Consider the following 25446-nt stretch of genomic DNA (forward strand, 5'->3'; position numbering starts at 1 on the left):
AGTGAGAATGATTATAAGCAATATGCATTATCAATGTTCTAAATTTAAACGTATATGATTAAATAACAACATATTTTATAAATGATACTATACTATAAATAATTTGACTAAAATTTACAATCTCACTAAAACAAATTAGAATTGAAGAACTAAAGGCAGAATTTATACCTTTATCATAAATTCAGTTAAATTAAATGACATCCTAAGCAATAACACAAGGCCATGTGCAAGAAAATTAAAGTAGAGTATAAAGAAGTATCAGAGTGCTTTGTAAAATAAATGTAGAGATAATTTTTTTTACTAATTATATGTTATTAGTCAATCCAAAATGCATTATGTAATATTTTTTCTCAAAACTTTGGAAATGAGTGGATATTTATGGTAGGAATGTAGCTTGAATACAAAAGAGGAATAATCAAGAGACCAAGTCTACTAGAACCATTGTCCATACCAAGTGAGTGTTGGGAAGAGGCCATAATGGATTTTATTACAATTATACCAAAGTATGAAGGAACAAATTTCATTATGGTTTTGGTGTTTTGACTTACAAAGTATGTCCACTTTTATAGAAAAGAAGCATCAAAATGGTTTCTGAAGAACAATCTCCAAAGGAAGAAAATCACTGTCAAAGTAGAAACCCAGCATCAAAAGCGCTGCAGACATGATGAGCAAGAGAGAACCTTTAGAATAGTCACATTCACCCCTTACTGCTCACTCAAATTTATTATGACACAAACACGTAGCATAGAAATGTCAAATGTAGGGAAAAAAGGAAAAAAAACGTAACGGTATGATGTCAATATATCCATATATATATATATATATATATATATATATATATATATATATATATATATATATATATATATATCCATATATATATATATATATATATAGATATATGTGTATACATATATGTATATATATATATATATATATATATATACATATACATATACATATACATATACATATACATATAAGAGAACTATCTTCGTGAATAAGAGAAAATTAGATAAAGCCATCGTATAAGATGACTCATCAATAGTATAATTATATATCTTATATATCATTAAATCAATAAATCAGAACGAGATCCAATAAGACCCTTGGATAGTTGGTTCACTCATATTAATTTTGAAGGAGAAAATATTCAAATAAAAGAATTATATTTTCTGAGGCCAAGTTTAAAGAGATAATTATTTAGTATGACCTGTAATGAAATTGTAATGTTCCATCTTTAAATTATATATTTAAATATGATATAGATTTAATACATTAAATTTTTTATGATATATTCCATTAAATAAATTCAATAATTTAAAATTATAATTATCTCAATTTCACATGCTCAATTAAAAAATCTTAAAAAACAAAAACTCTGATTAAATATACAAAAAAAATTAATGCATCAAAAAAATTATGATGCATTCCATTAAATAAACTTAACAACTTAAAATTATAATTATCTTAGTTTCACACACTGAATTAAAAAATCTTAAAAAACAAAAAAAGAATAACAGCATTAAACTACATTTCATGTTAAAATTTATAATGAATTATATAAATATCATTAAACTCATCATAGAATTTAGGTAAAGAATTAAAAAATTAAAAAAAGAAACAACTCCTAAAATTTAATAATTTTGATAATTACCATTTTAATTTTGGACAATCTTTTACAGTATTTAACGAAGGAGGAATTGCACACTATGAATCCTTAGTATTTTGTCCATGTTGGAGAGGGGAAAAAGAAATTGTTCAAATTTCTAGCACTGTTCTATTGATTGCTCCTACTGATGGGGATGAAAAAAAATGAGTCTAATCCTATATCCAATATAATTCTATGTATAGTATTCAAAACTGTCAATGTAAGAAGTGTATGTATGAATTTGGGGTAATACTTTCAAAAACTGAAGGCACTGTTCTTTGTCTTGTAAACTTCACTTGATTTGTTTGTAGATCTTCCAGTGTACCATCCACCATAGTTGTAGACTTTTAGTGCCAATAGTAACCCAAAAATGTCTTTGCACCATCCACACTAGGGAAATAAGGTGGTTCAAAATATATCTGACGCAGGGCATCACAAGCACCTAGATATGATGGACCCTTCATTTCAATGCTACCCATGGCTGTTACTACCAGCTGCTGATATGAGAAGAAAAACCTTTTCACCACGGCTTTTATTGCTTGGAATGCCAACAAAACATATATTGTTGCAACATTATAAGCACCTGAAGTGTTATGTGAGCAAAGTCCATGTGAATGAAACAAATGCATAAGTGCCTCCTGGAGCCTTGGTCCACCCTTTGGATCAGCCTCAACACCCATGACTTTGGGCACCAGATGCCTTAGTTCCTTGCATGCATTTGTAAGGTCTCTAAGGGGGGCAGACCGAAGGCAATATGCGCCTGCAAGCATACCAGTGTTGCTAATTGCCAACTGGTGTTTAAGGCAAAGGAAATCATCTGGGTCCATCACTAGAATCAAATTCACAATTTCTGTGAGCATGTTCCACATCCTTTCAACCATCCAACAGTCTGTGGATGCTCGTACGAAATCCCCAGAGTCTATTTTTTGATATATTCTGTGCAACAATTCTTGGCCTACAAATACCCAGGCCTCAAAGATCTGGAGGACATTGCAAAGTTTGGCATCTTCTGGATTATGAAATTGTTTATGTTGTTTTAAAGAGTGCAAATATCTTGGCTTGCAGATTCTATCATATTCAAGAATAGGCTTACCTGACATATTTGGTTCCTCTAGACCTAAAGTGAAGGGAGTCCTCTGCATATGGCCTTCAATGGCAAGCCATATTCTAGAAACCATAGCTTTAGCGCTTTTCCATGTACCCAAACGAGGAAGTAAGTTCTCTTCACTTGTTCTGCTAACCACAGGAAAAAAAACCAGGTCTCTGCCATACCTCATGGAAAACTTTCCTAGCAAGAACACCACTACTTACTGACAACTGAAGAGTGGGAACCTGCTTGTCATTTTCACAAATCATTGAAATCAACTCAATTTGGGAACTAATTAAGGATTCAAGCCTTCTCTTCCATTCCTCTTTGTCAATGTAAGTCCTTGTGTCACAGAGGACAGGCGAAACAAACCGAAAAGTAATCTCCAATGACTGTAAGGCAACCTTTACCAACCCCTCTCTAGACCAACTAGGCCATTCCTTGAATTTCCACATGGCACTGAGCTCGGGGAGATGCACATAGTGCTCGTAACCTGCACACTCCATGGGGGAGGGCTCTATGGACCCTTCAACAAAGGAAAAATAGGATGCCATTTATTTACAAGACATATTTTTTCCCTGCAAACATAACCAGGAGAGTAAATACACTAATGCTCTCCATATACCATAATCTAAAAAGGACAACATATTAATAGAATAAACACTAAAATCCATTTTAAACACTAAAATTTTAAAAACTGGAATAGAATAAAATGTTCTTAAATCCCTGATATATTTAAAAAGTTATATATAATATCTTACTGGAGACAAAGCATATCTATTTGTTGCAACTCAACTCTTTCTGTAGATGATAAAAACTCAACACAAATAAACCTTCTTTACAGTCCAATAAATATTTTTTAGAAGAAAATGTTGCCCTCTCTAATTGACTGCTATCCTTGTGTTAAATGGAATTCCTCGCATCCAATATAAATAAAAGAAATAACATTACATTTTTTTTATATATATGAGAAGAATAGTTGTTAAAAGAACTGACTCTTTAAATCCCGGAATTTGAACTCTGATGGCCACACCACATCTTTCTTGTGCAGGGGATTTCAAATTTGTTGAGTACCACACTTTTATTTTCCTCCTCAATAAGGATAGCTTTAAATCCTAGATGGGAAAATTGTATTTATTAAACTTACTCAATGATTCCCCTTTGTGATGTTAATTTTGGGCAGATCCGTGAAGATATTGGACTGATCCATCAGGTTACAAGCCTTCTTGCTGATCACTCAAAGCCAATATGTTTAGAGCAGTCCACTTCCAATCCCCATTCAGAAAACGCATCACAAGCACTCCCCCAGGATCAGCTTAGCATGCAGCCTCCAGGTGGGATTGTGTTCGAAGAGCAGAATGTTAAAGCAACATAATATAACTCAGAAAATGCCCACGAGAATGCACACCTCCCCATGCAAGTTTCAGGGCTACAGAGCGAGAAAACAGTTACAGAGTTTGGACAGAATGGCAGCGAAGTAATGCAGTTGGATATGTCCCGAGAAGATTGTTCCAATGATATCGATTCTGAGTTGCAGGTCACAAGTGGAAATAGCTGTATGCAGGTCAAGCATTCAACTAACGCCTGGCCGGACATAAGTCATGGACTTCAATCCTCAGGTAATTGGGACACAATCATTGATATAGGCAGATCTGTCTCATTTTCTCCTGCTTATTTTCCAATTAGTTGGATAATGTAATCTATATTTATATAAGGAGTAGTCTTTGACTGTATATATGGATTTACTATTCTCAAAAACTCTGGGAACTTCGATTGCGAAGAATTCACCTATCAAATTTGTTGTTTCAATAAATCTCTACCAAATTTTAAACAAATTAGATTGGAAAATAATTTTCCAAAAATTACACTTAAAGCTACTCACTTATGAAATGCCATTTGTTATTTCAAAATTTGCATGGTAATATTTGAAATTCCATCAATATATGATATACAGGAGAAGATAAGAATATAACAACATCTTTCATTTATTCTCCCAAGAAAATTAGATTAAAAGAAAAATTAAATTATGGATGTTCAACAAGAAGACATATCTATTAATTATTGTAATAGTTTTTACTTGAAATTTAGAATAGATGGAGTCCATTAATGTGTTCATGGGCAACTTATTGATTTGGTGGTTCGGCTAAATTGATTTGGTCAAAGGTTATGGTAGTATCATAGTTTGGGTAAATTTGATTCGGTCAAGTTACAGGTGGTCTTCAAGCTCCAAGTTTATGAGAATCCATAGTTTTTCCCATAGGATTCATCTTTAATTTAGCCTATTTAAAGGAGGAAAGACTCCATGTAAATTGCTTTAGGTGATCAATGGTTTTTCCCATGGGATTCATCTCTCATTTAGCCTCTTGAAGGCAGAAAGATTTCAGGTAAATTGGTCCAGGTGACCTTTGGTGGTTTTCAAGCTCCAGTTTTATGAGAATCCATAGCTTTTCCCATAGTTGCCAAGTTCGGATTCAAATTTGATTTGGTACGTTAAAAATTCGAATTAAAAAAATTTAATTCGAAAAAAATTCGACAGTAGACATCTTAATTTCTTTTTTATTTTTATAAAAACAATATTTTTTGTTCATTCTTTTCTAAATTTATTTTAAATTAAATATCACACAAAACTTCTATAATTTTCAAAACTTTTAAAATATATTCTTAATTCAAACACTTATTTATCTAAAATATTCATATTAATAAATCCATATACATTTAACAAATATATAATAACTTACCAAACTTATCACTCTTCTTAAAATTACCTCGTAAATTCTTCACATGTTAACAAATTCTTTCTCTACCCATTTTTGAGACTCTTAAGTGATAAATTGTTAAAGTTTCACATTTTACTATGATTTTTAAATTTTCCCATTCCCGATTATTTTTAAACTTGTAAATTTCCCATTTCACTATGCTTTTTGATGTTCTTTCCTTATGCGTGGACGCCATATACAAGTCACAAGCTTCATAAATTAAATCGGATGCCACAGCCGTCCAAAAACAAGTAATGATGCATAGAAGTGTTGGCGGATTGTTTGATGTTGAGATTGTGCTACAAGCGTTTTATACGAGATAGTTGCGATTAATAACCGGTAAGGGAGCTCCAAATAATTCCATTGATAAGGAATCCAATGGCGGAGAAGGGGAGCCTAAGATCACTGCTACAAGTCATCCGCAGATGCTTCATGCATGCATGCGTGTCGTAGGGTGGACAAGCGCCTGTTTAAGGTGTTCACTTCGTAAGGGTCCATAAATTAGTTCTATCCTTTGACGTGCGCAGCTTTCTGCCCTCGTGGCCCCTACTTCTCATTTCGTCTGGTGTGGGGAGGCTTACGTCTGTTATCCCAATTTCTGTATTTGCCTACATTGTCCAGGTACTCGGCAATACCTTCATCAAGGAAGCGATGATGAAAGTGGTCACTACTCCAAAACAATTTCAACCATGCTGCAACAACAGCGGCCGAGCCAATGGACAGAGACAACGACCTTGCAACTGATACACGGAAACGTCAATCCTCAAGATGTTACACAGCGATGTGCTTTCTCTAGTTGGACGGGCAACAACGAGTTTTTGGTCCAGAAGGCAGTGAATGCCCACGGGGTGCTGAAATACATTTTGTTCAGTTTTCCCAGCGTTCTTAGTAGAGACAGGGAAGAAAGCTCACCCAAATTAAGGGAAGGTGAGAATGGTTGCAGGGTGCGAAGAAACGGTCAGGATGACATCACTGTAAATCATGTACTCGCAGAGCGCAGACGCAGGGAGAAACTGAAAGAGAGGTTCATTATTCTGCACACACTGGTGCCATTCGTTACTAAGGTACCTAGTTAGATCTACTCTTTAAAGCATTTAGCTGTGAAAATATTGAGAATTTTTAGAAAATATAAGAACTGTATCCTCAGTAAATATATTATTACATATACAAAGCACTGGTCGATTTCCAGAGTTGCAGAGCTTGGAAATTTTTCTTTTGATGCATTTTATAGAAAATAAAACTAACATATCTGAAGTCTGTAATTTTTAAATGTAGATAAATTGTGTGCAGTTCAAAGCACAATTTGGCCTTATGCGCAAGACAGCTGGTGGAAGAATGCCACTTTCACTGCTCCTGGGAAGAGATTGAAAGGCCTGTAACTAATTCAAGTCTTTGAATTGAAAGCCCTATAACTAATTCAAGTCTTTGAATCGAGTGTGAAAAGATTTCTATTTTTGCTACATTGGTGCATGAGTTACTACCTTCTCACACAAATTAAGAGGTCGATTTCTAGAGTTGCAGAGCTTGGAAATTTTTCTTTTGATGCATTTTATAGAAAATAAAACTAACAGATCTGAAGTCTGTAATTTTTAAATGTAGATAAATTGTGTGCAGTTCAAAGCACAATTTGGCCTTACGCGCAAGACAGAGGTTGAAGTTTGAAATACCTATTTCGAAGTGGGGCAGGGGATCACCTTCTGTAACCTCTGTTCTGTTCGTTGGAGCTCCACAGTGAATTTCTTCAATGGTTGGATTTTGAATTGCCGGGATTGGAGCAGATAATGTATCGAGGATGGTTGGTAAGGCGTTTATGAGCCTCCACGCTGGGTTGATAAATGTCATCAATACACCAAAGTGGAGGCGGGCAGCTTGGCGGGCAAGAACACGGCAGACAGCAGAGTCGCCAGAGCTTGGTGACCTGTATTTGCCGGATGTGGAGATGGGATGCATGTAACATGCGACATGATCCATGGCCAGGCCCGAGATGCGAGATGTAAGCGGGGCATGACGTGAACCGGGCTGTCAGGACGGTGTAAGGACATAGCATTTATAATTTTATAGGGTTGGAAATAGGAACTGCCTAGAAATTGATCATCTATAAGACACACGCGGCATGCTACGTTAAATCACCCACTCATAATAAGAGGCCAATAAAAAGGAAAGACTTAATTCCTTTATTAGCGTTGTCTCTCGATTATTAATCTTATTGCGTCCCCTCGACCCGTCTAATGAGCTCTTCCCTATGGCTTTCCCTGATCTCATTAATCATAACAAAGTAAGGATAGACTTAAGTATAAACTACCATAACAAAATAAGGAGAAGCTTAAATATAAACTAGGTACAAATGCTGACTACAAGACGGTATTACGGAGTTTACAAATAATCTTTCCGTCGAGGCTTTATGCTTAAAGTGTGTCTTAAATGTGTGGTGTTATGAAAATTGATATTTTTTTTGTTTGAAATATGAATTATAATGACAAATTATTAAGAAAGGTAGTTTTATTATTATTATTGTAATTTTAATGATTAAAAGGTTAGGAAGATCATTATTGAGATATATATTTAGAAAATTGTGATTTATTTAAACAAAATATTATTTAAAAAAATAATAATTTTTAATATCACAAAAGATTCAAATTACTTAATAGTCACAAAAATTTTAAACTTTGATTTCATCACCATGTATGTGAAAATATTCCCAATCATTTGGCTGTCGGAATTATTCCCGTTTATTTCGGTATTTTGTAAATTTTATGCTTTTTCCTATTGATCAAATCTGAATGAAAAGATACATTTTTTATTTAATAATTTAATTATTAAAAAAATATTAAATTAATAACTTGATGGAGCTCTGCAACTAAAACCCTTATGGCGGCAAGGCGGTAAAACCCTCGGGAGGAACGAAGGGCGAGCCAAGGGGTAGAAAATAGAATGGACCAGTAGAAGTCAGCAGAGAGCTAAGAAACAAAAGACATGACAAAAGATGTCAAGAGGGGAGAGATCCCCTCCTATTGGGATACAGTGATAAGAGACGGCCAGAACAGCCAGGCAACAAAGGAGCAACAGAGTGTGGGACCGGTGTTGGGAGCAACTTGGCAAGCAGGCCGCAGGGGAAGATGCATGCCATGTGCAGCGGAGAGACCCAAGTTCGTGATTCCAACGAATAAAATGGAAAGGTATAGAAGCTACATGAGAGATCATGCCCTTATCTGCAAGTTTGTAGGAGTCTGGCTGTCGGAACGAGATCTTACCAAGTGGATTCAGCAAAAATGGCAGCCCCAAGGCCACATCAAGCTCAAGCTGGGAGTGAAAGGCTTCTTTACGATAATTTTCTCAAACCTGCAAGAGAAGGAAAAGGTATTTGAAAATGGCCTGTATTTCTATTATAATGTTGTTCTGTTTATGCGTTTCTGGGAGGAATGCTACAACCCTGATAAAGAAACATTTCTAGTAGCACCTATCTGGGTTCGTTTATTTGGGCTACCTATAGACTTTTGGGACCCGAAAATCTTGGAGGGAATAGGAAACTCAATAGGAAGTTTCGTTAAAATAGCAGAAACCACGAAGAAAGGAAGGTACACCTCGTACGGTAGGATATGTATCTATATGAACCTAGTAAACCCCATCCTAGACTCTGTGGAACTAGAATATCATGAAGAAGTTTGACAGCAAAACTTAGACTACGAGCACATCCTGTTTCGATGCTGTAGGTGCCATGCCCATGGCCATTTGGCTAAGGAATGCCTGATTACAAGGGAAGAAGAAGAAAGGAGGGACCTCCTGCAAAATAAAGATCCAATAGACCAGGAAGGATACCAAAAGGTGAAAAGCAAAAGGAAAACAAATAAGGATACCCCCCAGGAAAACAGGAAAGAAAAACAATCATCCCCAGAGAAAACTAACAGCTTTGCAATACTACAGGAAGAGGGCGAAGAGAATGACCAAACCATGAAAAATCAAGAGGATAAGGGGTCAGACAATAGTGAGAGCAGTGAAAGAATCCCCTCTAAAAGGAAAGCCCTGAGAGAGCCAATGGAGAAAGGGAAGGAACAGAACGAACAAGCTGAATAGATGGAGACAGACTCGAAGACAAACAGGGAAGATCTAAGTCAAGAGGAAGAAGTCTTAAGAAAACTATTGCATGAATGGAGGCACTTAGATGAGAGGTTTATTCCGGAAGATCAAAAGAGGTTGTACGTGGAAACCTTCGAGCAGTATAAAGCCAAACTAGAGAATGGCAAAGCCACACCAGAAGAATTCGAAGAGAGCCAGAAGGAAAGCAAAACAGATCAGCAAGGATAAAGAAAGGGCGGAAAAAAAAAGAGGAAGGAAAAATCTTAAGGACTCCATACAACTCATGGGAGAAATTCTGGTCAATACAGGCAGAGTGGTCCCGCTGTCAGCGGTGTTTCAAAACCTATCCCAAGTTAACCAATGATTTTGACATCTTGGAATATTAGAGGCTTAAATAGCAAAGGGAAAAAGAGACATTTGGTGGAAAGATTGAAGAAGGACAAACCTCAAATTATGCTTGTCCAAGAAACTAAAATATGAGGACAAAGGATGGAGGAAATTCTCAATAAAATAAAACCAAGATATGAACAAGTAACCATAGATGCCAAAGGAAGTGCAGGAGGGATAGCAATTATTTGGAATCTAGTAGAAGTCCTAACAGATTGGTGGATAGGAATGCCAAGAATCTTGACAAGAAGATTCAGACTCATTGGGCAAAGTGAATGGGTGGCAGTCTTGGCTGTGTACGGGCCCCATACCCATGCTGATAGAGGCTTGTTCCTTAACCAGCTGGAAAAGCTAAGAAATATGCACCAGGAGCAGAGATGGATTCTAGCAGGAGACTTCAACTTAATAACCTCTAGAGAAGAGAAAAAAGGTGGAATAAGTAGAGAAGACCCGGAGATGGAAAGATTCAGAGACGTCCAAGAAGAATTAAGGGTGGTTGATATTCCAACTATAAATGGGAAATTCCCCTGGAATAATAGAAGAGGTGGGACCAAACAAATTGCGTCACGACTGGATAAATTTTTAATCTCGGAGCACATAATCGGGTTGGATATCTTCTATGAAGCCTCTATCCTACCCTCAAGAGGGTCCGATCACTGGCCAATTAAGCTCGAAATAGCCTTGAATGATCTGAATAAAAAGAGGCCCTTCCGTTTTGAGTCCTTTTGGCTTAGAGCTACAAACTTCCTAGACAAAGTAAGGAGCTGGTGGCAGGAAAGTAAGAGGGGAATGGAAGGACGCAGCAAAATTCACTCGTTCCAGCTCAGACTCAAAGAAATAAAGAATAAAATCGAGAAATGGAATAGGGAAGAATTCGGCAATATCCAGCAGGAGCAAGGAAAACTCCGGTCTAGACTAGAAGGAATACAGAAACAAATCATTATGGATGGACGAAGCAAGGAGCTGGCTGAGGAGGAAGGCAGGGCAATAAATCAACTGGAGGAAAGGCGAAAACAAGAAGAAATTATGTGGAAACAAAAATCTCGTGTCCAATGGATAAAATAGGGGGAAAAGAATTCCAAATTCTTCCATAAAGCAATGCTAAACCACCGCCATCATAACAGAATCTTCTCCTTGAAAGACAGCCAGCGAAACATAGTAACGTAGTAGAAAGAAATGGAACGACTCTTGGTGGAGCATTTCAAAGACATCCTGACAGAGCCAAATGCCAATAGAACCTAGGAAATAGACAAGGTTTGCCAACATATCCCTAAGAAAGTCTCAAGAGAACAAAATCTGGCTCTGCTCAGGGTAATCACCAAGGAAGAGCTTGAGGAAGTGGTTAACAAAATGCCAAAAAATAAGGCCCCGGGTCTCGATGGCTTTACCATCGAGTTTTACCAGGCTGCCTGGAGTTTTATGGGAAATGACTTGCTAGACCTAGTGGAGGAATCTAGGTGTTCAAAGTGCATGCACCAGGGACTGAATGCCACTTTCTTGGCTCTGATCCCGAAGAATGGCAGCTCGGACGAACCGCAGGGATTCAGGCCTATATCCCTTTGTAATGTAGTTTACAAAATTCTAGCAACAATTATGGTAAACAGACTCAAGCCGATCCTGCCAGATCTCATTGCACCGGAGCAAACAGGTTTCGTCAAAGGGCGGTAGATTACAGATGGAATTATTGTGGCCCAAGAAGTGATACACTCCTTGAAAAATTCCCGTAACCTAGGTATGCTTATCAAATTAGACTTGGCTAAGGTGTTCGACCGCCTTAGCTGGGGGTACTTGGAAGGCATTCTCAAAGCTCATGGATTTGAACAAAGATGGATAAACTGGATCCTGTCTATGGTTGGAACCTCGGTGATGTCAGTTCTGTTAAATGGTACCCCCACCGAAGCCTTCAACCCCTCGCGAGGGCTAAGGCAGGGAGATCCCTTGTCTCCTTTCCTCTTCATCCTGGCTGCGGAAGGTCTGGGTAGGTTGGTCAAGGCCCAAGTCTCCAGGGATCAGTTAAAGGGATTACGAATCTGTGGGAATGATCTCCCGGTTACGCACCAGCAATTCGTAGATGACGTGATGTTATATGGTCAAGCCACACTGAAGGAGGCCCAAAGAGTAATTAAAACTTTATCTGAATTTAACCAAGCTTCCGGGACAAAGATTAATAAGGATAAATCTGAAGTGTTTTTCTTTAACACCCTGTTGGCTGCCCAAAGATTCTTGGCGCGCACTATGGGCTTTAGAATTGGAACCTTCCTGTCAAAATACCTGGGCATTATGCTGCATGAGCACCAATACAGGATAGCAATTGGGAACCCCTAATTAAAAAAATCAGGAACAAGATGGAAAATTGGACCTTTCGCTCGCTGAATTCCCCCAGCCGGCTAATTCTATTGAAAGCCATCCTGCAGGCTATCCCAGTCTACCAGATCTTGTGCCAAGCTATCCCAAAGTCTACAAGCCAAAAACTGGTTGCCATGTTCAAGAAATTTCTCTGGCAGGGAACCAGCAAGACCAGAAAGTGGGCCTTAATTTCATGGGAATGGCTAAGCAGGCTCTCTAAAGCTGGAGGCTTAGGGTTACGGGAACCCTTCGTCCTTAACCAAGCAATGGGAGCAAAGCTCTGGTGGAGGTGGACCCAGGGTGGCCATGATCTATGGAAGGTGATCTGGGAAAGGAAATATGAGGCGGCAAGGGAACCCGCAGGAAGACTGAGAAGCCAGACGGAGGTCAGAGGTTCCGCAATCTGGAACCTGGTGAGGGGCAATAAAGATCTGATAAAAGATTATAGTTTTTGGGAGATAAGAGCAGGAGATAAAGCCAGATTCTGGGAGGAATCTTGGCAGCAATGTGAAAGGCTTATCCATAAGGAAAACCTTCAAGCCATCCGCGCTTTCATGGCCCAGGCTGAGGTGATAACTATCCACAAATTCTAGAAACTAGGGGAAGGAGGATATTGGTGTAATTGGAAACAGAAAGAAGACTGGGAAAGAGCCCCCGAAACAGACAACTGGCATGAATACTACAAAGAGATGGCATCCCGTAAAGTGGCAAGGAAAACAGGGTCCAATATTCTAAGATGGGGCAACTGAATTCAGGGCAATTTCTCAATAGCAGAAGCCTATTACCAAAAACCTAAACAGAATCAACAGGTGGAAACAAAAAAATGGAAAAATCTATGGAAAATCAAACATTGGCCGAAAGTATCATTCTTTGTTTGGACTATGCTACATGGCAGAGCGCTTACCTGGGACCAGATGCAGAGAAAGGGGCGCCAAGGTCCTTCCCGCTGCGCGCTCTGTAATTCACAGGAGGAGACCATGGAACATTTGCTGAACCGATGCATAGTAAGCAATACCCTATGGGAAAGCCACTTCAAAATGTTTGAGCGCCGCCATAGAAATTATCAGAACATCGTAAACACCATAGAAAACTGGCCGAGGAAGCCTTACCAAAATCCGGTGGTCAATCGTGCATGGCTGCTTTCTGTGGGCTTCCTGCTCTGGAACATTTGGAAGGCACGGAATGGCATAATCTTCAAGGCAGAAAACAGAACTCCAGCAGACATATGGGAACAAACCATCAGGAACATGAGAGAAATAATCTTAACTAAAAGTTGGAAGGACGAAGACTGGCAGGCATTGCAAACGGAGGAGGAAATCCTTAAAAGACTAGAGGTTAACCAAAATATGATAAGTGGGGGTGTCAAAAGCAAAGTCCAGGACAGAGAAGTGGAAGAAAGTAACCGGTATCGCCATCCCACGCAGGGGTTCATAAAACATAATTTTGATGGTGCAGCTAAACATAACCCGGGTGAGGCAGGTATTGGGGGAGTCTTCAGAGATGACGGCGGAAAAACCCTGAGAACCTTTGCGATGGACTGCGGGGAGGCCACCAACAATGAAGCGGAACTGCATGCTCTGAAACGAGGCCTGGAAATCACAATACAGGTAAATTTCAAGCGCCTCCAAATTGAGGGAGACTCAAAGTTGGTGGTGGACATGGTAAGGAAATTACAGCAGCAAAAACTAGCGGACAAAATCAATAAGAGTTGGCAAACGACGTGGCTCGTTGGAGAAATAGGGAAGATCCTAACCAGAATCGACTATCTAATTCCGTCACATGTTAGGCGATCGGGAAATAAATCGACCGACTGGCTTACGAACTGGGGTAGTCGGAATAGAGACAAGGTGATGGACAGTGAAGGCCTGGTTCAACTGCTCCCGGAGGAGCACGATCGACTTCAACAGCTGCTTGATGCCAATAAGGGTGGTAATGGCAAGTCTGAGGTGAACAGCCAGGATCAGGCGGCACACAGCAGCTGCGGGGAAAGATTGCAGCGGGAGGGGATGGACAGCATATTCGTGGGAAAGGACAGGAGTAATAGGAATTATGGCGCTGGACAGATGACGGGGCAGGGTAGGACTGATCGTAGTGACGGGGAAGCAGTGAGAACTGAGATGTCATCAAGGGAAGATCTGGAGCTAGTATGGGAAGTCGGGATAAATGGCAGCGAAAGGACGATAGGGGGCATAGGTGGTACAGAAAGGATACGAGAGGAGCAACCGGGAGAATATTGGAGTAATGAAGCATAAAGAAGGTCGGACAAGTTTCGCCACATCTCGAGGAAGGGACACGGGGATGATAGCTGGAGAATTAAATGGCCAAGTGAGGTTTGGTTGCGAGGACAATGGATAGATAATAAACAATAGCCAAAGGTGGCAGATGGAACGCTCATGAAGTTTGGCGAGAAAGATGAAAGAAAGAGGAAAGGTGGCAACTTGGCCCAACGACCAGCCTTTGTCCCTAGCTCCGACAAGGAAAGGTGGTATGTTCTCTCTTGTCCTTGTCTTCCTGGACCTATGATAGCTAGCAATAATCTTGTCTATGCTTATCCTGAACTATCCCGCCTCTGTAAGCAGTATACTAGTAGTAGGATAGGTAAAGGCCACCCCGACATTAAGTCGAATCACCTCTCTCCCTCCAGAGCAGGGGGGTACTTGGCTGGTGAAAATTTGGGTTCCTATCAGGAGGCTCAACCCATGCCCCGAGTAGAGAGGTGGGAGGGGAGGGTGGCATTGTCGGGACTTGTCACACTCCATGATGGGCACCGACGCCCTACCAATGTCTGTTCCCTAGATATCTCCCTAGGTGCCAAGCCTGAATACCCCACCCATAAGATGGATAGGTCTTCTAAGTCTATCCACGCTGGTCTACGTGAGATCTCCCGGGCTGTCAAGAGAGGGTGGAGTGACATGAGCCGCTTAGCAAGAAAAGTTGTGTTATGGCCCTAGACTGCAAGCCTGAACTGCCCACGGGACCGACATGCTAAAGCTTGGGTGATAAGCGAGTGGATTTCAGCTGAATTACAATTTAAAGGCATTGACTTGTGGTTTTCTGTTATGATAGGTAGAAAAGTCCCCATAAAATCAAGATCCCAAGACCGCAGCAAGATGGCACTGAAAAAGGAAAAACCAGCTAAGGCTCGGGAAGAAGGCACCAGTAGCAAACCGAGGAAAAGGGGCAGGAAGCTGGACTCAGACAAGAGCATGTTCATGATCAACGCGTATATGGCCAGAAATTCCCCGGAGATCCGCACTCAAATCAATGGGTGGGAGAGGGAGCTGAGGGCTATTAGTGAGAACAAGGAAATCCCCCACGGGGAATGGGAGGATCTGATCCCGGACCCAAGAAACACAAGAAGTAGAAACTCTCTGTTTAGTAAAACGCTTTAGCAGTACTGGATAATGAAACATGTGGTTGCACGGGCTATGGAGATGAATCAGGCTGTTCGAGAAGAAGAGGAGGAGGAATGCAAGCAGAAGAATAGTTCAAAAGCTAGATAACAGAGGAATCAAAGAATCTAAAGAATACCCTCTTGAAAGAGCTCGCGACCATCCAAGTCTAGGCAGTGAGAAACCACCTGCTGTTGAAGAACATGGAACAAATGCTGCTCAAACTAAAGTGGATCAATGAGCAGAAGAAGACGAAACCTGGGACCAGCGCCACAACGCCTGCCCCGGTCAACTCGTCAAACGAGGATTAACTGAGCTGAGTCTTTAAATTTTGTTTGAAATGTTGTTAAAATAGAACTGCGTATGGTTGTTAAGTTATATTCCTGTAGCTAGATTAGTTAAAAGTAGTCAAAAGCATGATTATGACAAGATGAAGGAGAAAAACATTTTTAAATTTTGGTCTGGTTATAAGGCCGATAGGTGACGGTGGCAGACTAGCCACCTGAACTTTAATCTGCTGTAATTCTGTTTTCTAATATGGAAAGAGGAATGCCTAAATTTACAAATATATATATAACTGCGTAAAATATGGCTCCGAGCTTCGCAAAAATAACTGGTGGCTCATCCGCCTCTAAAGGGCAATCTCCTGCCCATATCGTGAGTGAAGCCCCAGCTCCCACTATCCAAGTGGTCCAGGACTCGCTCGATGAAGCTTTGAAGTTCTCCGAAAGTGCCCTAATTTGCCGGTTCAATGGTTTTTGGCCGCGGCTGATAGCACTCCACAATTGGATATCGGAGGTATGGAAGCCTATCATTTCTGATGAAATTAATATCTACCCCTGTGCTAGAGGTTTCTTTATAGTAGATTTTGAAAATCCTGAAAGAAGACAATGTATTCTAGATTTCGGCCCTTGGTTTTGGAAAAAATCAGGCCTATTCATGAAGCCATGGAACCCATCATTCGATCCCTCTACAGCAGTGATAACCTCAGCACCAGTTTGGGTGAGATTGCCAAGCCTACCCTTGCATCTCTGGAATCTCTCCTCGCTAAAAGCCATCGGAAATGCAATTGGGAAATTTTACTGCAGGTGCCCAGAAACAGAGGAGTATGCCAGAACCACCTATGCACGCATCTGTGTGGAAATGGATTTCAGCGCCGGATTCCCAGCTGAAATAAACCTAACAAGTAAAGACTATGTGTGGAACCAGAAGCTTGATTATGAAAGTGTCCTCTTCAGATGTCGATCGTGCTTTGAGACGGGGCATCTAGCCAAAAATTGCCCAAAAGCCTCTGAGAAAAATTTTGCTAGAAAAAACCACCACAGATCTACATGGTGGGAAGGAGCACAAAAAGAACACTACACTGTCATCAAAGAAGAAGAATATTCTAGAGAAAACTCTGAGTCACAAGAAATCAAGGAAGAAGGAAACAACTCTCAAAGCAAGCAAGGAGAAAGCCCGCCCCAACAAATCAACAGCTATTAGGATTTGAATACCGCAGAAAATAAATCTTCATTTAACAGCAAAGCAGATCTCCTAAACCAAACTTCTTCTCCGACTATAGATCGCGAAGCTAAGACACCAATGTCCCAAGAACCAGAAGAGATGAAGGAGATGCAAGACAAAGGAAGTTGGAAGACTGTAGAGAAAAGAAAGAAAGCTACAACACCAATCTCGCCAAGAAAGACGAGGAGCCAGACAAGTAAAAATTAAGAAAATTGTAGGTCCGATAGACCAATTTGGTCTCAGTGGACGTTAACCATCATCATCATCATCATATATAAAATTAAAGTTTTATTTAAAATTAATAAATTTAAAATTTTATTTTTAATAATTTTAATTATAATAATAATAGTAATAATTTTTAATAAAAATTATGTGACAAACAATAGAAAAAAGAAATATTAAATTAAATTTTTATTTAAAGTTAATAAATTTAAAATTTTATTTTTAATACATTTAATTATAATAATAATAGTAATAATTTGTAATAAAACTTATAAAAAAATTGTGATAAAAAATGGGTTTCAAAATGAAAAATATTTTAACAAAATAAACTTTAATTAAACCAAGAAATCAAGATAATAATTTCATCCCAGAGGACTTTGGAGGAACTAATCGTTTTAATCTTACTCAAATTTATTTACACTCGTTTAATTACAAATTTTCTAGTTAGCCAAAAACTATATCAATTAAATAAAATAAAAATAAATATTATTTTATTTTACATTTAATTAAATATTATTTTTTAATTTAATGTCCATACTTATTAATACCCATAATCAGTCTCATCAAGAACATTCTAGGCTAAATAGTTCATTTAAATCATACTTATTAATACCCATAATCAGTCTCATCAAGAACATTCTAGGCTAAATAGTTCATTTAAATCAGATTAATTAGTAATATTTTATACTAAATAATTTATTTTATATTAAATTATTAATTCATCTTATTTTATATTCATTATTAATTGAGTTAATAATATTTTAAATTACTTATTTTATATTAAATATTATTTCCATTAATAATATTTTATAGAATATTGTTTTCATCTTTACCATAAGAAATAAAACATTAAATTTAAATTAATTTTATGTCAAAATTGAATATCCAACCTAAACGAATTTAAGGTTATTATCAATTTATTTTAAAAACAACCTTGATTAAAAATTATAACAAACAAATTTGAATTTACATGGTATAAATATATGAAGGTAAATTGAACCTTACGCCCAGGTGGCCGCTCAACATATATCTTAGACAACCCTTCACTTTATGGAGGGCATTAAGTCGGACAAAACGAAACGGAAAACCTTGTTTAAGTTGTAGAATTTGGAGGTCAAAGCTATTGTGGCACTGCCATGTGCCCGCTGCCAACCCTACGTTTAGCTTGCAGAAACCTTTCGGCGTCCCTGAATCACAAGCCCAACCCAGCCCAGCCGAAATGAATGACTAGGCCAATCAATTATATGCAACTTGCACATTCCCGGCAGCAGCTGCTGAGATCCAGGTGTGTTGCTGCTTAGTAAGCGCATTTTCCAGTGCAGTCAAGGGTGGCTCTTGAATTTGCATGTGGCCATCTAGCATTCGGCTCACTGCACTGGCTTCTGGTCTCATGGCAGGATCCTCCTGTGTACACCAAAGTGCCACCATAACAACTTTCTTCACTTCATGTTCCTCCGGTAAGCTATGCACCTCCAAACGAGGATCAACGATTTCGATTAAGCTCTCCTCCTGAAGCCTCCGAATGGCCGCAGCGGGAAGATAACAATCCTTCGCCGGAGCCGTCAGATCTACGCACCGGCGCCCGGACACGATCTCCAGTAACACGATGCCCAAGCTGTAAACATCGCTCTTGCTGCTCACACCCGCTTCCATGAGCCATTCAGGCGCCATGTAGCCCGGAGTGCCTCTCATCCCGGTCGGATCTCGGCTATACTGATCAGTCCGGTGGATGAGTTTCGACAGCCCGAAATCTGATAGCTTGGCCCTGAACTTATCGTCGAGGAGAATGTTCTCGGGTTTTACATCGAGATGCACAATGCATTCGCGGCATTCTTCGTGTAAGAACGCCAGTCCGCGAGCAGTGTCTACGGCGATGCTCAACCGGGTACCCCAACTCAGAAGCCTAGTATCGTCTCTAGAGAAGAGCCAGCCGTCCAAAGAACGGTTCGCCATGTATTCGTAGACGAGCAGGTGGTGGGATTCTTGGGCGCAGAATCCCTGAAGTCGGACGAGGTTGACATGGCTTAGGCTTCCCAGTGTCGCTATCTCCGTTCGGAATTCGTCGTAGCCCTGGAACGCGTCCTCCAATTGCTTCACAGCTACCATGGTTCCGTCTCCAAGTACTCCCTCATACACAGAGCCGAACCCACCAGATCCGAGCTTCCGACTGAAATCTCGCGTGATTGCCTTCAGTTCGTCGAAAGTGAATCTGGGTAGCAGAACCGACAGCGTCTTCAAGAATCCGTCTTCCCCTTTGGGGGCCGCCGTCTTTCTCAACCGCTGCTTCTTTCGCAGAAGGGGAAAGAGAAAATACAGAATTATTATAAACAGCAAACCAGTCCCCAAACTGATGCCGACGATGTTCCCCGTCTGCTTCCAGAAACGAGAACTCCAATTTTTTTCTGCTGTCTGGGCTGAATCAGCCATGACCTTCATGAACGCTATCTGGGTTCGATCCGAGATGGTTCTCATAGACAAAAGCTCTTCGTAATGGAAACAGAATTCAGAGGATTGCCAATAAAACGCGGCTACGCAAGAGCAGTTGGACAAGCAGAGGCTCTTTCATTCGTCTAGGCTTGCTTGAAGCTGACCCACACAATTCCCTGCTATGAAAATAATCTATTCCTTGCAGCTGCGCCAATAATCTATTCCTTGCAGCCGTCAGAGGCCCGATACGGCTGCGAGAACTAAGTGACTCCTCTGCGCTGGGCAGGTGCACCGCGCTCCAGTATTGCTGCAGATACCATAAGGGCCACAGTAGTTGGGAAAGCCGTATATACCATTAAAGAAACCGACGAAGAAATTCTTTAGCACAGTCAATTTCGACGGAGTCTGCAAATTAAGCTTCATGTTCCCGCTGGGCTCATTCTCATATGCCGGATGTTTTCCGGATATTGGAGGAAACCGTGATAGAGAACCCATAGGGGGCCATACTTAACCCGATCCTCAGTTACACGCAAAGTGCAGTAGATCCGGAGTTCCAAACAATTCATATAAACAGACAAACCATACGGATGATGTGAGTAACGAATGTGGATAATTCGATAACGAAAATCAAAATTTACACGATTTCAAGGGGATAAACATTGAGAACTTGATCTTCATCAGCTTACCAGAAGGTTTAAGACGTGCTTTCAAAATTGACACGAGGAAAAAACAAATACTAACTATAATTAGCGATAAGGATTCGATCGAAGAGATAGGGTTGTCGCTTCCATGACAAATTCAATGCTTATCATAAGAAACAGAAGGTTTATATAAAAACTTGTAATTGATAATAGAGTTATATTTAATTAAAATTCAGTTTATGAGTTTTTTTTTTCAATTTTAATAATATAATAAAAATTTATTGTTCTTAAGTTATTTGATTACTTTTATAATGAAAAAATAACAAGAATTTCAAAGGATAAGAATGCTCAACCAAACGATGATAAACAGCATACTTAAGACATACGCTCGAGACAAAGATTTATAAACAAAAAGTGTAAGTAGCCTTTCTGATCAAGAGAGTGAGGAATATGTTCTTCATGGAAGACCAAGTATAAGCACACTTTTTAATCAAGAGATTGAGGAATACGTTTTTCCATACAAGACCAACTAATTTAGAAGAAGGGTAGAAAATCTGCGCTTCTTATTAAAGCATTTTAGTCCAATTAAGATTGTTTGAATAGATGGGGTTGTTTCTTAACATGTTTTAGTTTTTTTTGTTTAAGGAGAGGAGGGGGTTTGGATAAAAAATTGGATTTAATAGTGAAATCTAGTCTTTTATAGATTAATGTATTATTATTTGTTTATTGTGGTGTGTTGAGATTATGTTGATTTATTTAGTGTCTAGGTTTTATTTTTCGAAGAGTGGTTCAAACCTCTCAATTGAATTGTATAACTATTTATGAGTATGTGATTTATTTTCTAAATGTAATAGAGAGTTGTGTGTATTCATAGTCTCGAAGTGAAGGCAAACTCACCTAGAGAGCAATTTTTTTTTTTTCCTCGTACTTTGTTTCCTTTATTTCTTTGTTTTGGTATCAAAGCCAATGTGGCTTGAGGAGGCTATGTTTGGTGCATTTTGTCGGGTGTCTACCTCTCTGTCCACCTTAGAGATTGGTGCACCATGGAGATTGTTTGTGGTGTGTTTTTTCTTTTCATTTGTTGTGTTGTCGTGGTTGTGGAAAAGTCGCAGTTGTTTTCTTGTTGACCCACTTATTGAAGTATTTGACCGGAGAGGGATGACACGGTGCCTACTCACAAACTTATGCACTTGGAGAAGAGTTGTGTGCTGTGGAGAAGAACCGACAATGCCTACTCACATACTTGCACACGTGTAGGAGAGTTGTGTGCTTCAAAGAAGAGTCGACAGTGTTTGAGTTTAGCATCATGCAGGGGCTGCATTTTTTTGTGTGTTTAATTATTGTTGCAACATTGGAGTGTTGTTGCATGAGAGGTCGGTGAGTGATTACAGAGAACCAACATTGATATGATTTTAAGTCAAACGATTCCCGACAGAGGCTGAGGCTCATGAGGCATCCCATGAAGCTGTGATTGAGCTCGGCCTGTATGAGTTTGCAGTGTACCAATAAGTGTAGTAACCAGTAGCATGGAGCTACGCAAGAGATTGTTGTTCAATCATTTCAAACTGGACCAATGCACTCTACACAAAGGGAAAGTGTGATGAACCAACGCACTTTGCACAAAGGGAAAGTGTGATGAACCAATGCACTTTGCACAAAGGGAAAGTGTGATGTTAGAGGAATACCAAATGTTCATTACAGGTCTTGCAATAAGGGAGAAAGCTCCCACTTTTCATAAATTGGCAGGTATATCAATGTAGGAGGAAGAGAGGTGAAGAAATCTAAAGCCTCAAAATTCAAATTTGGCGTTAATGGCAAAGAGAAAACTTTTCAACGGAAAGCCATGGGAAGGAAGCAGAGGAGGAAATCCACCACAAATAAGGCCATCATTTGGAAAACCATCTTACACGAAGTGTACACAAGGTATGACACCTTCAAAATGTGATTCTACAATGAAATATTATTATTGTGGAAACCCTGGGCACCTTTCTAGAGATTTAATTAAAAGAAAGTATGATGAATCAAAACATAGAAGTAGAAGACATACATGGAATTTTGCATATGGAGGAGATGCAATGAATCATGAGTTAATGAATTTAAGATTGTTTGTTTCAAATGTGGCACTCTTTGTTGAGACTGATGATGTAAATGCATGGTTCGTAGATTCTGGAGCTTCTATTCACATGTTAGGTAATAAACATTGGTTCAAAAATTTCCATGAAACAAACAATGGTGCCAACATATATGTTGGGGATGATAGTTCACACAAGATTAAAGTTTATGGTGATGTCCGTGTGACATTACCTAATGGAAGTGTTAGGAATATTCATAATGTAATGCATGTCCCTGGCATTAAGAAGAATTTAATATTTGTTTCCACCATTACAAACCATAATTTGAAAGTAGAATTTGTTAAATCACACAGTTTAGTGAAAGACATGTAGAACCATTACAAAGTTGTAGCTAAAAGTGTCGAGAGTTGGAGGCTTGTATAAGCTTGATGTAACCAAAAAATGTCATCAAGCGTTGGTATCTACAACAATGAAAATGGAAGCTATTTGGCACCAAAGGTATGTCCATCTCAATTATCATGACTTATCATTGCTTCATCAACGAAATATGGTAGAGGGTCTCCCATTATTGAAAAATGAATATGCTGCATACAAGAGATGTGCTTTAGGGAAAATGCATAGAGAATAATTTCCTACTAACATTAATATGAGGAAAAGGGATGTGTTGGAACTTGTGCATTTAGTTGTGTGTGGGCCTATGAAAACTAGGTCCTTAGGAGGAGCATATTATATTTTTTATTTATTGATGATTGTACATGATATACATGGGTTTACTTCATGAGGAGAAAAAGTGACGTGTATAAATATTTTAAGGAATTCAAAAATTTTCACTACAAGGAAAATGTGTTCTAACGGATGTCATAACAAAGGTTTATTGTTATGAAACTAACAAAAATTGTCAAAAAAAGCCTTCGTTACAACATCAATTTGTGGTAGCGGAATTTTTATCGGAAATGATAATGAAACTTCATCACAATTGAAAAACTCTGAGCAACTAGAGGTTTTAGTAGATGTTTTTTTAGCAGTGTACTTCATGGAAACAATAGCATTGGTATTCTAAACAAATAAAAGCACCAGTGTTGTATACATAACCAATATCCTTGAGGCGTTGAATGCAAAGAACATTGGTGCCTGGAATGTATACTACCCCGATGCGTGTACAATATCAAAATGCCCTGGGGCATTTTTTTCATGAACGACACTAGGGCAGACAAACAAATATTGTAGACCTAGTGCTCTAATTTAAACTCACAGCCCCGATGCATAAGATTTGTATGAAATCCTCGAGGCACTACACATACAAAAGCACTTTTGTTGTTAATTTGAATAATGCACCAGGGCTAGAAATAATATTTTGTAGCACCAAGACGTTAATTCTATGAAAGCACTAGTGTGTTAAGAATTACAGTGCACTGAGGCATTAAATGCAAACAACACCAGTGCTTTAAGAATATAACGCCCAATGTTGTTTTTTTCACAACGCACTGGTGTGTGTTCATGTTATAGACACCGATATTTTGAATGAGATTTTCTTTCTTTTAGAAGTATCGACCCGTGACAATGCAATTACTGTGATTTTTGAAATCCGTTATTCATTGAAAAATTGACATATATCTTATAATAGTTTTCATATAAATTACATTTTAATTAGTTCATTTGTATATGATGTTTGGATTAATTTGTTATATCGTCAGATTTTACATCTCTTCATTATAATATTCATCCACACATTTAATCAGTGATGTAACTTTTCACAAAGACATTGGATAACGCAATAGAATAAATTAAAATGTATTTTATTATATATCAATAAGAGGTTCTTTGTTATAAAAAATAGGATAGTTATTCGTAACCCCTTGTCTTTCAATTAGGACATTGTATCCATTACATTAATAAAAAAGTTTGAATTTCACATAAAATTATTTCAAAAAATACAATAGCTTGCATTGACATCCAAATACATCATCATTCTTTGCTGGAACTTATTTCAGTGCTCGAGATACTTCCATGACTTTTTTGATTGCATAAATTGTTTTCGTTGTCTTGATCAAGCTCCATATGCAAACATAAAAATAAAGGGTATTGAGTGTATATACACTCGTGAGAATAATAAAAATTAAAATAAATAATACACATCAATGTAAATCGAATAGAAATGTACCATAGCAATAAGTGACTCGTGAATTGTACACATGGTTTCAAAACCAAATCTCATGCCTTGTTGCAACATCTCTTATGTTGGCGTAGTTCCATACTTTGTTTCCTGCAAGTTTTGTACCCTATTATAAATCATAGATTTAATACAAAGGATTTTTTTTTTTTTTCTATTAATTATAAACTCAAAGAAGTAAAACAACATAGATACTTACAAATTCCACAATTAAGTTTTTATATACCAACATATAATCACAACCCATATTTAACCCACTATCAATCAATTCTTCCAATGGATTTTCTTTGTATGTTAGCACCTATTTGAAGACATTCAAGGATTTTTGTTGTAAAACAACTTAAAATAAACAAAAATGAAACCTTGAGATGTTATAAGGAAATATTATCAGTTACTCACAAACTTTGATATCAACCCCTTTCTTCCTTGTCGTCCTATTTTATGCACTGAATGAGTTCCATTTTGTTTTCTTTTCCACAAGAAAATACTTGCAAATTAATATCTAATGATAAATTATTTGTTTATATGTACAAATTAAAATCATGATTACATACATTTGAAACACGTTGTTATTGAGATGACTCATTTTTCTATGTAATTATGTCCATTTATTTTACCATCTCTTTGTACACTTTTTTGGACATTCCTACTAGAATGTTTCACATATCAACTTGTTGATCCTTTGGCATTTTCATAATCTTCCTAAAAAAGTAAT

At 38.4% G+C, this 25446-nt stretch overlaps 2 protein-coding genes and 2 pseudogenes across 2 annotated transcripts; 2 read left to right on the top strand and 2 right to left on the bottom strand.

Annotated features, from left to right (window-relative positions):
• Positions 1-1998: 1998 nt before the first annotated feature.
• LOC149208231 (nematode resistance protein-like HSPRO2 pseudogene) lies at positions 1999-3244 on the bottom strand (annotated as a pseudogene).
• A 6813-nt stretch (positions 3245-10057) lies between these two features.
• Positions 10058-11020, top strand: LOC149208232 (uncharacterized). Its single transcript, XM_089398275.1, has one exon. The coding sequence runs from the start codon at positions 10058-10060 to the stop codon at positions 11018-11020; it is 963 nt and encodes a 320-aa protein (XP_089254401.1).
• Positions 11021-18432: 7412 nt separating this feature from the next.
• Positions 18433-20343, bottom strand: LOC149208233 (putative receptor-like protein kinase At5g20050; annotated as a pseudogene).
• Positions 20344-22300: 1957 nt separating this feature from the next.
• On the top strand, positions 22301-22933 carry LOC149208234 (uncharacterized). Its single transcript, XM_089398276.1, has one exon. It carries the CDS (start codon positions 22301-22303, stop codon positions 22931-22933), a length of 633 nt encoding a protein of 210 aa, XP_089254402.1.
• Positions 22934-25446: the final 2513 nt, after the last annotated feature.

The sequence above is a fragment of the Pinus tabuliformis genome, chromosome 1_2 (genome assembly GCF_031772625.1).
Source record: "Pinus tabuliformis cultivar Carrire ecotype Pingquan chromosome 1_2, CPIR1, whole genome shotgun sequence".
Taxonomy (NCBI): Eukaryota; Viridiplantae; Streptophyta; class Pinopsida; order Pinales; family Pinaceae; genus Pinus; species Pinus tabuliformis.

Excerpts from the sequence above, each read along its gene's own strand:
- LOC149208232 (XM_089398275.1), top strand. The coding sequence starts at position 10,058 with ATGGAGGAAATTCTCAATAAAATAAAACCAAGATATGAACAAGTAACC.
- LOC149208234 (XM_089398276.1), top strand. The coding sequence starts at position 22,301 with ATGGCAAAGAGAAAACTTTTCAACGGAAAGCCATGGGAAGGAAGCAGA.